Source organism: Giraffa tippelskirchi, chromosome 4, assembly GCF_054371585.1.
Source record: "Giraffa tippelskirchi isolate mGirTip1 chromosome 4, T2T-mGirTip1v1.2.pri, whole genome shotgun sequence".
Taxonomy (NCBI): Eukaryota; Metazoa; Chordata; class Mammalia; order Artiodactyla; family Giraffidae; genus Giraffa; species Giraffa tippelskirchi.
Genome location: NC_137278.1, coordinates 194,622,276 through 194,637,800, shown reverse-complemented (window position 1 = coordinate 194,637,800; position 15,525 = coordinate 194,622,276). Strand labels below are relative to the sequence as shown.

General features: G+C 38.7%; 1 protein-coding gene across 1 annotated transcript in view; it reads right to left on the bottom strand.

Moving 5' to 3' along the window:
• The window catches only part of LOC145545719 (pregnancy zone protein-like), a 48,909-nt gene extending 36,003 nt beyond the window's left edge, over positions 1–12,906 (bottom strand). The window contains exons 1-8 of the mRNA XM_081590524.1: positions 12,824–12,906; positions 10,172–10,352; positions 8,874–9,024; positions 8,675–8,727; positions 7,343–7,363; positions 6,716–6,884; positions 4,720–4,804; positions 1,786–1,909 (exon numbers count right to left, since the gene is read on the bottom strand). Of these exons, the coding sequence (XP_081446650.1) occupies positions 1,786–1,909; positions 4,720–4,804; positions 6,716–6,884; positions 7,343–7,363; positions 8,675–8,727; positions 8,874–9,024; positions 10,172–10,352; positions 12,824–12,906 (867 nt within the window). The remainder of the gene's footprint in view (positions 1–1,785; positions 1,910–4,719; positions 4,805–6,715; positions 6,885–7,342; positions 7,364–8,674; positions 8,728–8,873; positions 9,025–10,171; positions 10,353–12,823) is intronic.
• Between the last annotated feature and the right edge of the window lie 2,619 nt (positions 12,907–15,525).

The following is a 15,525-nucleotide window of genomic DNA, read 5'->3' as shown; positions in this document are numbered from 1 at the left end:
AAACTTTCCTTCCTAGGTGGCGCTAGTGGTAAAGAACCTGCCTGCCAATGCAGGAGGCACAGAAGATTCAGGTTCGATTCCTAGGTTGGGAAGATCCCCTGGAGGAGGTCATGGCAACCCACTCCAATATTCTTGTCTGGGAAACCCCTTTGACAGAGGAGCCTGGTGGGCTATAGTCCATAGCGTCGGAAAGAGTTGGACACGACTAATGCAACGTAGCTCAGTGTTTCCCAACATGCCATGGTATTTTGTAATTTTATCTCTTTGTGTACGTTGTTCCTTAAATATCGTTTCTTGCTTCCACTCTCATGTGGCCAACAGTTACAGCTCTTCTAAACTCAACTCAGAGGTAACTCAACTCAGAGGTGTTCTAAGAGGCCTCTGTAATGATCTCCACCTAAATATTGACTGTAGTTGTTCAGTGGCTCAGTTATGTCCAACTCTTTTGCGACCCCATAGACTGTAGACTGCCAGTCTTCTCTGTTCATGGGATTCTCCAGGCAAGAATACCAGGTTGCCATTTCCTTCTCCAAGGGATCTTCCCGACCCAGGATTGAACCCACATCTGCTGCATTGCAGGCAAATTCTTTACCGTTGAGTCATTTGGGAAACCCAAATATTGACTAGGGATTGTTAACTGTGTTTTCTTGATATCTAGGACATTAATGAAAGCACATATACTTATTGACTAGATGAATCATTATAGAAATTAGATTTCTAAACTAAATGTTGGGTTCCATATTACAATAAAGATTTGTTTTCACTTTTGTACTTGTTTGCATGAAAATATTTATTGCATAGTAAAATTTAGTCACACTTAATTTGGGCTTCCCTGGTGGCTCAGATGGTAAATAGTCTGCCTGCAATGCAGGAGACCAAGGTTTGATCCCTGGGTTTGGAAGATTCCCTGGAGAAGGGAATGGTTACTCATTCCAGTATTCTTGCCTGGAAATATTTATTGCACAAGTTTAATCAATTCAATTTACTCATATACAGATGTCATGACTCATTTGAAAATGAAAATGAATCTTAGTCTCCCTGATTTGATAAAGATTTTGACAGCGAGACTGCTCTCATGTTTATCTTGCTCATCACTGTTCATCTTGATCTTAATCATCATGTTCACCACCTTAGCCTTTCATTCTGCATCTTAGATAACTTGCTTTTCTGCACCTGACATTGTCTGCTCACACTGCCTCACCTTGACCTTTTGTGTACTCTTCCTCCGAAATCAGCAATTCATACATTTCATTGCTGAATACAACATGTCCTGCTGCTGTTTCCCTTACATCTTCTCTGATGTAATCGAGGACTCCCGTCCATCTTTGCACTTGTCCCCCCTCTCTTCAACCTGATGCTGATCTCATAGATTCCCACATGCAGGTTAGATTCCATAGTGTCATTTGAGTCTCCCACTGGCCCAATTCTTAACATTTGCTGTATATTTCTTCTGCTTTCTGTTTGATTAAAGCCAACTTTGGCAACTTCCACATCCTTTTATGCCCGGGCACCTGGCATTTTGATTGCTGTCAGATGGAAATTGCAAAACTGGCTAAATAAATACTATTATAAATCCATGAGCCCTGTCTTCAAGTGGGTTCTGATTATTGCCAGGCAATCTTAAAATATATCCCTTATTCCACAGTTTTCCTAGGTGACTAACTCTAACACTACTCTCATATTGCATTGTATTATGTCGCTTTGTATTGTGTTCTTTATTGTATAATCAGTCACAAGAAAGCAAGATCTGGTATTAGTGTCCTGGGGAGAGTGGTTTCCATATACCTGCTGACTGAATTGTTCACAGATACTTTGTGGATATTTTCCATGGCAGGCAGAGCCGTATTGTAAATATTTTCTGCATACATTAATCGTCACCAGGCCACGGACAGGCTTTCCATATGTGTATCTGTAACGATAAAGTGGTCATACAAAAAGATATTTAACATAAATAACTCACATTTCCTACACATGATTTGATCCATTCATCTTACTCATCTACAGCAATTGCATTTCCTTTCATAGCATTAGCACTTTAGAAGTACTTATTCTGAAACTGTCTTATTTACACCTCTAAAAGAAAATACTTATGAGTACTGAATTGTTTTTTTGAAACACCTCCAAATGGAAAAGTAACAATGTGGTTTTTCTCAGATCTTGCCTTCCTCTCAGTTGGGGTTTGACTATAAAACTGCCTATTCCTTCTTCCTTTGCTGTCATATTATCTAGGTTATGATTCTAGCTCTGTCAACATCTCCAAAATTGTTTTAGGGAAAAAATTAGGGAAACATAGAGAGTGTATTTCTTTTGCTTGTTTGCTGGTTTTATTTTTTAAGATTTTTGTTGTTGTTGTGGATTTAAAAAAAAAATATTTCCTGAATTTGTTACAAGATTGCCTCTGTTTTATGTTTGGTTTTTTGGCAGCAAAGCATGGGGTATCTTATCTCCCTAACCAGGGACTGAATCTGCACCCCCTGCCTTGGAAGGCAAATTTTTAGCCACTGGACCATCAGGGAAGTCCCAAGAGTGTATTTTAAGTCCTGCCTAACTTATATATGTTTTAAGAGGATAAGTGAGGAATTAAATGGGAAGGCACTAGGTACAGAACAAAAATATTACAAATGAGCTGTATCATGATAGTTGGATTCTGCCAAATCTGATGGAAGGATGTGATGTATGGCCTGAATATTTATGTCACCTTGAAATTCATATGTTGAAATTCTAAACCCTTAAGGATGATAGTTTAGGAGGTGAGGGCTTTGGGAGGAGGGTGAAGTTCTCATGAATGGGTGAGTGCCTTCATAAAAGAGGCTCCAGAGAGATCTCTTGTCCCTTCTTCCATGTGAGGACACAAGAAGATGCTCTGAACCAGAAAGAGGACCTTCACGAGAATATGACCACGCAGGCACCTTGATTTTGGATTTCCCAGCCTCTGGGACTGTGAACAGGAGGAGAAGGGGGCGACAGAGGACGAGGTGGTTGGATGGCATCACTGACTCAATGGACATAAGTTTGAGCAAGCTCCGGGAGATGGTGAAGGACAGGGAAGTCTGGCGTGCTGCAGTCCATGGGGTCGCAAAGAATCGGACATGACTGAGTGATAGAACAACAACAGAACTGTGAACAATACATTTCTGTTGTTAATAAGCTCCTCAGTCTGTTGTATTTTGTTATGATAGCCTGAACAGACTAAGGCTTGAACTCAGTCTATTGTTTCTTAAAGTATGCTTTCTGGACCACCTCCATGGACATTCCCTGAGACGTGCAGTGAGATTCAGAGTACCGAATCCTTCCTCAGATTTAGAGGTGGGGCCAAAGAATCTACATTTGAATTAAGCACCTCCATAGATTCTGATGCATGCTTAGGTTTGAGACCTGTCCAAACTGTGAAGTAAGTGAAGTTTGGTCTCAGAAACCCCAAGCTTCCTCTTTTTAGTGTCTCCTCCCCCTCAAATTTCTATGAGTGCTGATAAAGTAATAAATTATTTACTAACTTTAGTCACTTCATTGAATCTTATCTTTAAATCTGAAGCAAAAGGCTTTCTCCCTGATGAAAAAATGTAAAGCATCAGAGCTGGTGAGAAGGAGAAAAAATATGCTTTTCATGTTTTTAAAAGCAAACAGTAAAACCAACCTCCTTGGTGTAACTGGAGGGGACTATTGCCCAAAGGCAATCAGGGAAGAAATAAATAGCATGCATTTTGTTTATTTCTTTTTTAAAATTTCATTTTATTAAACCAGAGAATAGTTGTTTTACAATATTGTGTTAGTTTCTGCTGTACAACAAAGTGAGTCAGCTGTACAGAAACATATATCCCCTCTTTTTTTCCTTACCATTTAGGTCACCACAGAGCAGTGAGTAGAGTTCCTTGCACTATACCGTATGTTCTCATTTGTTACCTATTTTATGCATAGTATCAGTAGTGTGTACATGTCAACCCCAATCTCCCAATTCATCCCACACCCCTTTCCCTTTTTGGTGTCCCTACATTTGTTCTCTATGTCTGTATCTCTATTTCTACTTTGCAAAAAAGTTAAAAAACATGCATTTTTAATTCTATATTAATGTATCCAGCATTTAAGATAGAGGGTCTGCTTAGCTTCTTTCTAGCTTCCCAGAGTTTAAAAAATTGGGAACAGTACAAAATTGGAGATAATAAGACATGGAATAACATGGAAGCTATGAGCATGGGCTCCAGAGTTAGATGGTTTGGGTTCACTTTAGCCCAGTGTCTGGGATATAGAAATGCTTCATGCAGCTATATGTATTGTTACTTGCCAAGGCAATATAGAATTATGGAGAAAGGTTCAGGGTCTGGAGCCAGACTGTTGGATTTAAATTCCAATCTGCCATTTATTATCTGCCATTTATTATCTGTAGGAACTTGAACAAGTTAGTTTATTCTTTATATGTTATAGTTTCCTCATTTGTAAAATGAGAATTATTATCCTCATCTCACAAGGTTAGCGTAAGAACAAAAATGCAAATAAGTGCAAGGCACTTTAAACATTGCCTGACACATTTTAAATGCTCAGTTAATAATTTTACCAACAGTAGTAAGCATGTTGCATGCTATCACCCCTGCTCCTTGGTCTAAGCTCAGACAAGTTGGAGAGACTCGTTCCTTCTTTAATTAAAATACTTGGAAGGTCAGTAATTGTTATGTGCGATACAAACAGGGTAAGGAAATAGAAACGAGATGAAAAAATGTAACTCACAAGCTGCAGACGGAAACCTCAAATTCATCCTCGAGGAAACTAATCTTCTTGGGCATTTTCACTTGGACCTCAAATTTGGGCAAAACTGTTGTCAATAAAAGAAAAAAAAACACAAATGTGAGAGCAGGCATAAAGTCTTGCAAGAGTATTAGTAATGATTCTATTACAGAATCTTGTAACAAAGAGTCGCATGAAGTGATTTCAATTACAGTTAAGGAGCAGCAGGTAACTATTGGCAAAAAGAGATGCCATTCATACCCATGGGCACTTAGCACTATGGTAACTTAGGCTGGTATTATTGTTCCTAGACTCTCCTCAGAATTTGTCCAAGATTTCAAAGGTGGGAGGGAAACAGCTCCATTAGTCTCTGAAGGTCGCCATGATTAGACATGGTCACAGGTGCAGAGGGGCTAGAAACTTTCAGTTTGTCCTTATTTTTTTCCCCGTCTGTTCTAGCTCTTCTTCCCAACTTCTAACCGTGCTGACTCATAGAGACCCTTGGCCCACCACCAAACACCTGGTTATAGAAATACCAAAGTGGGAGGAGGGAGAGCTAACATTCTCCTGATTATTCTACCAGTTTCCCTCAGTGGTCCACTCTGGAATCTGAATGTGCCCTTGTAAGTTCTGATCTGTACATCCTCATCCTTGCTTCAGGAGGCCTGGTTAGTCGTTTCCTCTGATCCAGTAACTGGACTCTGACTTTTCCAGCCTCTCCCACACAGTTGTATATAAGGTTAGTCATTCCTTTAATTAATCCCTGTTCTATAATTCTCATGGCAGTTCTTGTGAGACTGGAGAATCCTGTTTTTGTGATAAGTCTCCTATTCATGTCAAACAGATGGAGAAAAAGTGGAAGTAGTGGCAGATTTTATATTCTTGGGTTCCTAAATCACTTCAGATGGTGACTGTAGCCATGAAATTAAAAGCTGCTTGCTCCTTGGAAGAAAAGCTATGATAAACCTAGACAGTATATTAAAAAGCAGAGACATCACTTTGCTGACAAAGGTCTGTATGGTCAAAGCTATGGTTTTTCCAGTAGTCACGTATGGGTTTGAGTGTTGGACCATAAAGAAGGCTGAGCGCCGAAGCACTGATGCTTTCGAACTGTGGTGTTAGAGAAGACTCTTGAGAGTCCCTTGGACAGCAAGGAGATCAAATCAGTCAGTCCTAAAAGAAATCAACCCTGAATATTCATTGGAAGGATTGATGCTGAAGCTGAAACTGCAATGCTTTGTCTACCTGATGTGAAGAGCTGACTCATTGGAAAAGGCTGTGATGCTGGGAAAGATTGAGGACAGGAGGATAAGAGGGGGCACAGGGTGAGATAGTTGGATGGCATGACTGACTCAATGGACATGAATTTGAGTGAGCTCCAGGAGATAGTGAAGAACAGGGAAGCTGGCATGCTGCAGTCCTTGGGGTTACAAGGAGTCAGACATGACTTAGCAATAGAACAACAACAACTCCTTATCCACAGCATGATGCATTTAACTTACATTAGAAATTCCACATAACTGATAACTAATAAGATGGTTTCAATGTCTAAGTACTATTATTAGCATAGATTACATGTAGGTTACAGACAGCAAGCATGTAATCCCAGAAAATACATCCTGTTATAAGATATAGATCAAGAGATGCATGTAGATAACACAATATATTGGTTAAAAATTTATGTTTGAATAGGGTCAGTTGGAACTGTTAAAATCTCTTTTGCTTCTTGGCTCTGTGATTTTGGTAAAATTTTAACTTCTCTAGTATCAATATACTCATTTGTAAAATAGAGATATGGTATAGTATCTGCCGCAGAGGGCTATTGTAAGGATTAAATGAGATAGTGCATGAAATGTTTGGCTAATATTTAGATAAATAAAAATTCTTGCTACTCTTCGATTGTTATATGCTAGATTTTTGCTTGTCACTACATGTAAAAATGATCCAATCTTGCATTCTTTAATGTCATAAATGTCTTTGACATGTGTGGAATTCTTACCGTATTCATCCACTTCAAAAGAGTGCTCTATTTTTCCCCCACGCTCCTTCTGCAGTACCACCTTGTAGGTACCCAGTGCGGGCTCCACTGCGAGTGGGAAATAGAGCTGACTGAGTCCCCCTTGCAATTTGAGATTGGGCCATTGGAAAATCCGGTTCCTTTTGGGGTTCTATAAGTAAAAGCATCACAAGTATATTGAAGCAATTGAAATATATAGTTTTGAGTAGAAGGACAGCTTTTCAGGGACGATGACATGGGAAGTAGGCTAATTGGCTGGTTGGTAAATTGGCACCAGATGTATTAGCAAAGGTTTCTAGGAATTCTAGACTGCGAAAAGGGCAACTTGCCCAGCTGAGATATGACAGGTGATAGTACCTCTTTTTGTGATTATGCATACCCATCTCGGTCAGAAATATTGGAAGAGCCACTACATTGCATCATATCAGGGTATTTTGTGCCTTCGTTGACATCTTACCCACTCTCCCCAGGATTTATGAGAGACAGGGAAAACAGTGTTTGTTTAGTTTTGGAGAAGTGTCAGTGGGGAAGGAGAAAGTGGAAAGAGGCAAGTTAATATAACTCACAGAGAGTCCTCATCCCAAGTGAGAGACACGAGATATTACCTACCTCGATATAAACCACCGGGAACTGAAAAGAAAACAAATAGCGTGAGTGTGAGACAGAGTATAGAAAGACAAAACTGTGACACCAGCATTAAAACAGTATTTGGACCAGAAGGAAGTGAGCCTATTCAGTTCTTGTCTGGATGAGGAAATGTGGCCCTGTTTGAGTCATAACACTTCGTATGTTTGGTCTGGGACATAGTCTCTGAAGAAATCACGGGGGCTTCCCTGGTGGCTCAGTGGTAAAGAATCCACCTGCCAATGCAGGCGACAGTTTCGATCCCTGATTTAGGAAGATCCCACATGCTGTGAGGCAACTAAACCTGTGTGCACCAACTATTGAGTCTGTGCTCTAGAGCCTGGGAACCATAACTACTGAGCCCATGAACCTTAGAGCCTGTGCTCTGCAACAAGAGAAGCCACTGCAATGAGAAGCCCGTGCGTGCACTGCGGCTAGAGAGTAGCCCCCGCTCTCCACAACTAGAGAAAAGTCTGAGCAGCAACAAAGACCCAGCACAGCCAACAATAAATAATTTTTTTTTAAAAAAAGAGAAGAAAAAAACATTCTTAAAGAACAAACAAAGGAAATCATGATTTCCTTTTATGAAATAATGTAACCTAGACTTATGTAAAAAGGTCCAAATAATGAGTTTTATTTTGCAGTTGACTTTTATCTGTGAGAAATTCTCCATTTTTCTTAAGAGAGATATCAAATGCACTTATTTTCTTTTGTCCATTTAGAATAATTGAGTCTTTAAGGAGATAATTTCAACAGGTGGCTCAGACGGTAAAGCATCTTCCTGCAATGCGGGAGCCCCGGGTTCGATCCCTGGGTCAGGAAGATCCCCTGGAGAAGGAAATGGCAACCCACTCCAGTACTCTTGCCTGGAAAATTCCATGGACTGAGGAGCCTGGTAGGCTACAGTCCATAGGGTCACAGAGTCGGATACGACTGAGCAACTTCACTTTCACTTTAAGAATGTAGTTGATGAACTTATCTCTCTTATCCTCCAGTAGCCATATTGTTTGGAGAACTTTCTGTGGTAGATTTAAGTATCTCATATTGGTCTCAGGTTTTCCAAACAACAGGTTTTACATTTTGGCCTTTTTTCCTGCCAGTCTTACTGCTGGGGAAGATGGAAGGCAAAGGAGAAGAGGGCGACAGAGTAGGAAATGGTTAGATAGCATCACTTACTCAATGGACATGAACTTGAGCAAACTCTGGGAGTTAGTGCAGGACAGGGAAGCCAGTGTACTGCAGTTCATGGGGCTACAAAGAGTCAGACACAACTTGGCGACTGAACAACAACAAAATAGCCATTGTTATGAGACTCACCGTTTCATTCAAAGGGTGAAAGTTGATATCCACAGAGACAATGCGGAATTTCACTGAAACACAAAGATTTTTCTCTTGAAAGACACCAATGGAAATTCAGGATGATAACACAAATAACAATGTGCCAGGATTTCCAAAAGTAACAGAGAACCACACCTCCAACCTTTCAGATTGCCTTTGCTTGTTTGGTTCCTTATACCTGTTTGTCCTGGCTTGTAGATGGGTTTGTCTGTCTGGACAAAGACTAGGCTTTCTGCTTTTGTAACGGACATCGGCTTCCTCTTTGTGAAGTTCTGGGTTGGCCCTTGCACCTGCACAGTTATGAACGCTGAGGGACTTGACTCCGGAATCTGCAAAACAGAAATGAGCTAAAGAATCTGCCCAGATCCACTTCTGAATGTCTCAGCCTTTGTGACTTTCTCATTTCTCTGGTTAGTCCCATGGGAATTAGTAAGGGCTAGGCTTCCTTGGTGGTTCAGATGGTAAAGAATCCACTTGCAATGCAGGAGACCTAGGTTTGATCCCTGGGTCAGGAAGATCCCCTGGAGTAGGGAATGGCTACCCACTCCAAGATCTTGCCTGGAGAATTCCATGGACAGAGGAGCCTGGTGGGCTACAGACCACTGGGTCACAAAGAGTCCGTTGGAATAGACTGAGAAACAGATACTTTCGCTTTCATTTTTTCAGGGCCAAATGGAATGTCCCCTGCTTTAGAGATTAATATGATTGTGTAACATGAAAGGAGCAATTTATTGATTTGATTAAAGGAGAAAAGTCATTGCAATAAAAATGAAATAATTCTTCAACCAGTCATGACAATGAAGGCAATAACAATTTCTCATTTTGACAGTAATATGGTAGTATTAAAATAATTTTTAAAATTTATTTTCTAACGGTCAAAAGCAGCACTGTATATTATCATTGGTAGTAAGCTGGTATGATTAACTATTTAATACTTTAAGTTAGTAAAAGGTTACAAGGACAGTACATTAACTATCAACCACCTGGGAGATCTTAGATAAGTCACTAAACTTTATGAATCTACGTGTTTATATCTATAAAGGCCTGAACATTATTTACCTTCAAAGTTTGCTTTAAGAGCAAACAAAATCCTTCCTATAACCATTATTATCTTTTGTATATTCCACCAGTTCTGTTTGTAAATACTATGAAAGTATATTCAGTAGAACTTTTATCTTTAGACTTATTTGAAATTCATTCTGTACTCCTCAGTTTTCTTTTTTGTATTTTATTTTTTATTGGAGTATAATTGCTTGATGATGCTGTGCTAGCTTCTGCTGGACAACAAAGTTAATCACCTATATGTATACATATATCCCCTCCCTCTTGAGCCTCCCTCCCACCCCTATCCCACCCATCAAGGTCATCACGGAGCACCAAGCTGAGGTTTTTTAATTGTTGGGGGTCAGAACCCAAGGCATCAACTAATGTGCTCTCTCTATAATAATTTCCCTTCCCCCAAGGAGGAATGCTGACCGTGAAGGAGCTGCAGTAGAAGGAGTTTTTCGCCTCCAGGTTTGTGAGGAGATTCCTTCTCTGCACCTCATATTCCAGAGTTACTGTCAGTGCCACTGTCTCATTCAGGTGATCCAGCAGGACACAGACCTTCTCAGGGACACCAGCGTACAGCTGTGATGGCATTAGCACCAGGTACTGCCTGTGGAGAAGAGGGGTCTGGGTCAGCCGTGGAGAGGTTATTGTGGTTGTTTTCTAGATAATCTTTGCTCTCTTCATCAGTCACAGAACCGAGTTAGATTTCAGCAGGAGTGGCAAGGAGTATATTCTTCAAAGGTCAATCCAGAGACCTTAGAAACTCAGAAACCCCCTACCAAGTTAAACACCCATACATTACTCCAGTATTGTGGAAATAGTCACCGTTACAACATTAGCAAACTTATTCGTAAGCTATGGATAAGCACTCCATGAGTTGTTATATATTTTGGTAGAGGTAATTTTCTAAATTAGAAATTTTCAATGAACCAAGAAAATGTGATCACACACACACACGAATATTATTCAACCTTAAAAAAGGAAGGAAATCCTGCCCTTCGTGACAACATAGATGGCCCTTGAGGGCACAATGCTAGGTGAAATAAACCAGAGAAAGACAATTATGCCTGGTATCACTTACATGTGGAATCTTTTTTTTAAAAAAAGTCATGCTTAGAAGCATAGAGTAGAAAAGTGCTTTCCAGTGGCTGGGAGGTAGAGGGAAACAGGAATAGGTTGGTAAAAGGGCATAAACTTTCATTTATGAGGTGATAAGAGCTGAAGATATAATATCTAACACGGTGACTATGGCTGATAACACTGTATTATATAACTGAAATTTGCTCAGAGATCAGAAATTAAATGTTCTTACCTTTCCCTCAAAAGTAGATAGCTGAGAGATAGATGTGCTCGATAAATCATTAGATTAATCTATGTGATAGATTAGTTAGCTCAATGGGGAAAATCCTTTCACAATATATATGTGTGTTGTACACATTAACATATTACAATTTTAATTCTCAGTTACATGTCAACAGTCCTCCCAAAACACTTTTAATTAATTAACAAATAATATTATTAATCAATTAATTATCATTGAAACCAGTAAGAGAATCTGTCTGTGTGTGGTCTTGGGTTTCGTATGATGGTATCACAAATCACTTTGTTCCAGGAAACATTAAAGAGATCACAATTCATAGAGGGGAACTGAATCTATTTTCCATACTGTTTCAGAAGCAACCTTAGCTCTTTTCTTTCTTCCACTCTCTGCAGATAGAAGACAAACTAGGCTAATCATCAGACGTATTACCACATACACCCAGAAGAAAATATCATTCCTCTGTAGCTGTTTATCTACCATTTAGAAAAGCCCAAACATACTGTGGAGAAGGCAGTGGCACCCCACTCCAGTACTCTTGCCTGGAAAATCCCATGGACGGAGGAGCCTGGTGGGCTACAGTTCATGGGGTCGCTAAGAGTCGGACACGACTGAGCAAATTCACTTTCACTTTTCACTTTCATGCATTGGAGAAGGAACTGGCAACCCACTCCAGTGTTCTTGCCTGGAGAATCCCAGGGACGGGGGAGTCTGGTGGGCTGCCGTCTATGGGGTCGCACAGAGTCGGACACGACTGAAGCAACTTAGCAGCAGCAGCAGCAAACATACTGTACTCTGTGATGCTCTGGTGGCTCATGCTTGTCAATCTATCTGAAGTGTCCTGGTCTAGCTGGAAAACTTCTATTTGCATCACAAGACTCAACTCAAAAACAACTTCCTTATGTAGACTTTGGTGATGCCCCTTCCTTTATATCAGTTCCGATGGGGAGTTAGGTATTATTTGTCAGTACTCCCACAGAGGGCTTCCCTAGTGACTCAGGAGATGAGGGTTCGATCCCTGATCCAGGAAGATCCCCTGGAGGAGGAAATGGCAACCACTCCAGAATTCTTTCCTGGAAATCCCCTTGGACAGAGGACGTTGGCCAGCTACAGTCTATGGGGTCGCAGAGTTGGACACAGCTTAGCGACTGAACAACAATTCCCACAGAATCCTGGTTCTGTTTTTGCATTTTATTTCATTCTCTGTGCACCATCTCTCTCTCTCTCTCTCTTTTGTACTATGAGGTACTGAGGTCACAAGTCCACATTTTGTTGATCTGTATGTTCTCAAAATCTAATGCTAGCCTTTAAAGATTTGGTGAAGGATTGAGTGACTTGACACACAAATCCTGGCTTGTCTTTAGGTCTCATTCATCTTGGGAATCCATGACTTGGAGGAGACACAGATACTATGTTACTTTGCAATGGCCAAGACAAGACACTTGAGCCTTTTTCATTAACCAATAAAGAATTTATCTTTTTTTTTTGTTAGGTATTATATATTTTTATTTGGTGAATATTGTAGCATTCCATCATCTTGGTAGGTGAATGTTTCACAAATAGTTCACAAATATTATTACCTTGTGTCTCTGAGTTTTCTAGAACTGGAGTATACCTTTTACCACCTGTGGTCATTTTTCAATGCTTTTTAACAGCAGATAATTTCATAGAGAATTAGGAAATAAACAAAAAGACAGACATCAAGAAACAGCAGAATGGGAGAGAGGAGAGCAATAGAATTTTCTGGAAATGTTGCTTACGGTTTGGAGGTAGCTGAAGCATCTCTGGGAAGGAGCAAGAAAAGCAGAATCAAGACTGGATTAGGCAGCTGATGTCCCCTCATGGTGTAGAGAGGACCAGGAAAGAATGGGAGTCTGAGTCCTTGATTCCTTCAACTCTGTTCTTGTTCCAGAATCCCTGGTTTTATTTTACCTGATGGGTAGTGAAAGTAAACATCTAACTATTTATTTTTGTAACATATTAACTACTTCCAGTATAAAAAAATCAATTACAAATCACTTCCATCCACTTGCTCAAATTTTCGAAGGGCCTAAAATATAGAATATTGACACTACATTAGTTGTGGTTGTTAATCAGCACTTTAAACATCTTTTAGAAAAAAAATCAAAATAAATGACATGATTTGATGAAATCAAGAGCTGCTTATGTAAATACAAAACACAGATCTTTTCCTGGAAGTCCAGGGAACAGCACATATTCCCTGAGCATAAACCAATAGAGTTCTTTAATGAAGCAAAGGACAATTTATCCCAGAATTTTAAACAAAATAAATATAAAGATAATCTCTCCATTGTTTGAAAGCTTAGTTTTCACTTTTTATAGCTATCTTTATATTTATTTATCAAGAAAATGAACCCATGTAATACATTATTATAGTTTCTTAGTTCATTTAACATCTAGAATATAAAGCCAATTAATTAATTTTATCTTCTAAGAAAATAATCTTTAGAATCTTTAAAAAGATGGTACAAATGAACTCATTTACAAAACAGAAATAGAGTCACAGATGTAGAAAACAAAGTTACCAAGGGGGACAGCAGGGGGGAGAGGGGGAAGGGATAAACTGGGAGATTGGGATTGACATACACACTACTATGTATAAAATAGGTACTAATAAGAACCTACTGTGTAGCACAGGGAACTCTGCTCAATACTCTGTAATGATCTATATGGGAAAAAAAAAATCTAAAAAAGAGTGGATATATGTGTATGTAAAATTGATTCATTTTTGCTGTAAACAGAAACTAATACAACATTATGAATCAACTATACTCCAATAAAGATTAATTTAAAAAATAAAATTCCAGTGATGATAATAAACTATGAGTGATATAATGCTAGGTTAAAGTAAACTAATAATACATTGTGTGAGGCCTCGGTACCTGGCAAATGCTTGCTGAATGAAGGTAAAGCTCTTCAGCTTCATTTGGTTTCTTCTCTCATTAGAAACTATGCTCTTTCCGCTTCCACCCTGCATTCCTACACTGCCGTAAATAAATATCCTCATTCTCTGCCGGCTTAATATGGAATAAAGTAACTTACAATAAACAATAAATGATTTTAAGAAGGCTCCAAGTAACTTTTCATAGGCATAATTATACTTTTTTGGATATATGCCAACCCCTTACTTTAGCCAAATGCTTAATGACTAAGTATAAAAATTTACATTTTGATGAAACAAAATCACCATTACAGTTTAAACTTTTACAGTAGAAGAATAAATCTGAAGTGTTATAGAACTTTATTGTTGTGATTTTTAATTGAAAATGATAGTAGATACATTTAAAATATTTATCATAGAGCATAAACAGTATGTTCTCCACATTCTCTGCTGATGCTTATATTGCATATTTTTGTGGTCTTCAATCTTTTCCCTCCTTGTATTCCCAAAAGAATTTTATTAAGTATTTAGCCTTTCACACATGCTTAGCTTCTAAAACTTCTCATCATGAGTAAGATAACAAACAATATATTATAAATACTGATATTTTAAAAATAAAGTGAAATACCATTTATGAAAATGTATTCAGTGAAATGTAAATACTGCAGTCATTTATTGCCTACCATTATCCATTTAAAACAGCACGAACTATTCTTTTAAAAATTGGAAATTTTTGCATCATTCTTGTTTCTGCACAATCTTGTATTTCCATTCTTATTTCCCACATAATTTTACCCTGTTATTTTATGCTTCAATATATTTTATTTTTTAAAATATTTTTTGATGTGGATCATTTTTAAAGTCTTTATTGAATTTTTTATAATATTACTTCTGCTTTATACTTATTTATTTTTCTGACCTCGAGACATGTGGGATCTTAGCTCCCTGACCAGGGATTGAACCTGCAGTTCCTGCATTAGAATGTGAAGTCTTAACCACTGGACCACTGGGGAAGTACTGCTTCAATATATTTTAAAGGTCACTCTATCATACATTTCTGAAACTAAAGATAATCAAAACTATAAAAGGGGTTCTTGTATCTATCCAGTTCTGAGTAGTAATAGATTTTTCTAGATCAAGCTGTCATTATAAGTATGGTCAATACATTCTTTATCAAAACTACATATAGCTACTATAATTTCAATAATATTAAACACAAGAAAAATTTTGTTTGAAAGTCATTTCTAAATGAAATTAATTGTATATTCCATCCATCTGGCTCCCCCAATCAGATCACGTGTCTTTAGATGAATATGACTTACTGCTAGGTTGACACATATCTCACCTATCCTCTTGCTATGTCTTCTATTCTCCTATGTTCTACTCTCCTATGTTTCTATCTAGAATATTGTTATTCTACTTCTTATTCTATAGATGCAAGCACCAAGAAGTCTTGTTTACATAAAGAGAGATAGAGGACTTCCTTGGTGGTCTGGTGGCTAAGACTCCACGCTCCCAATACTGGGGGCCCAGATTCCATCCCTGGTCAGGAAACTAAGA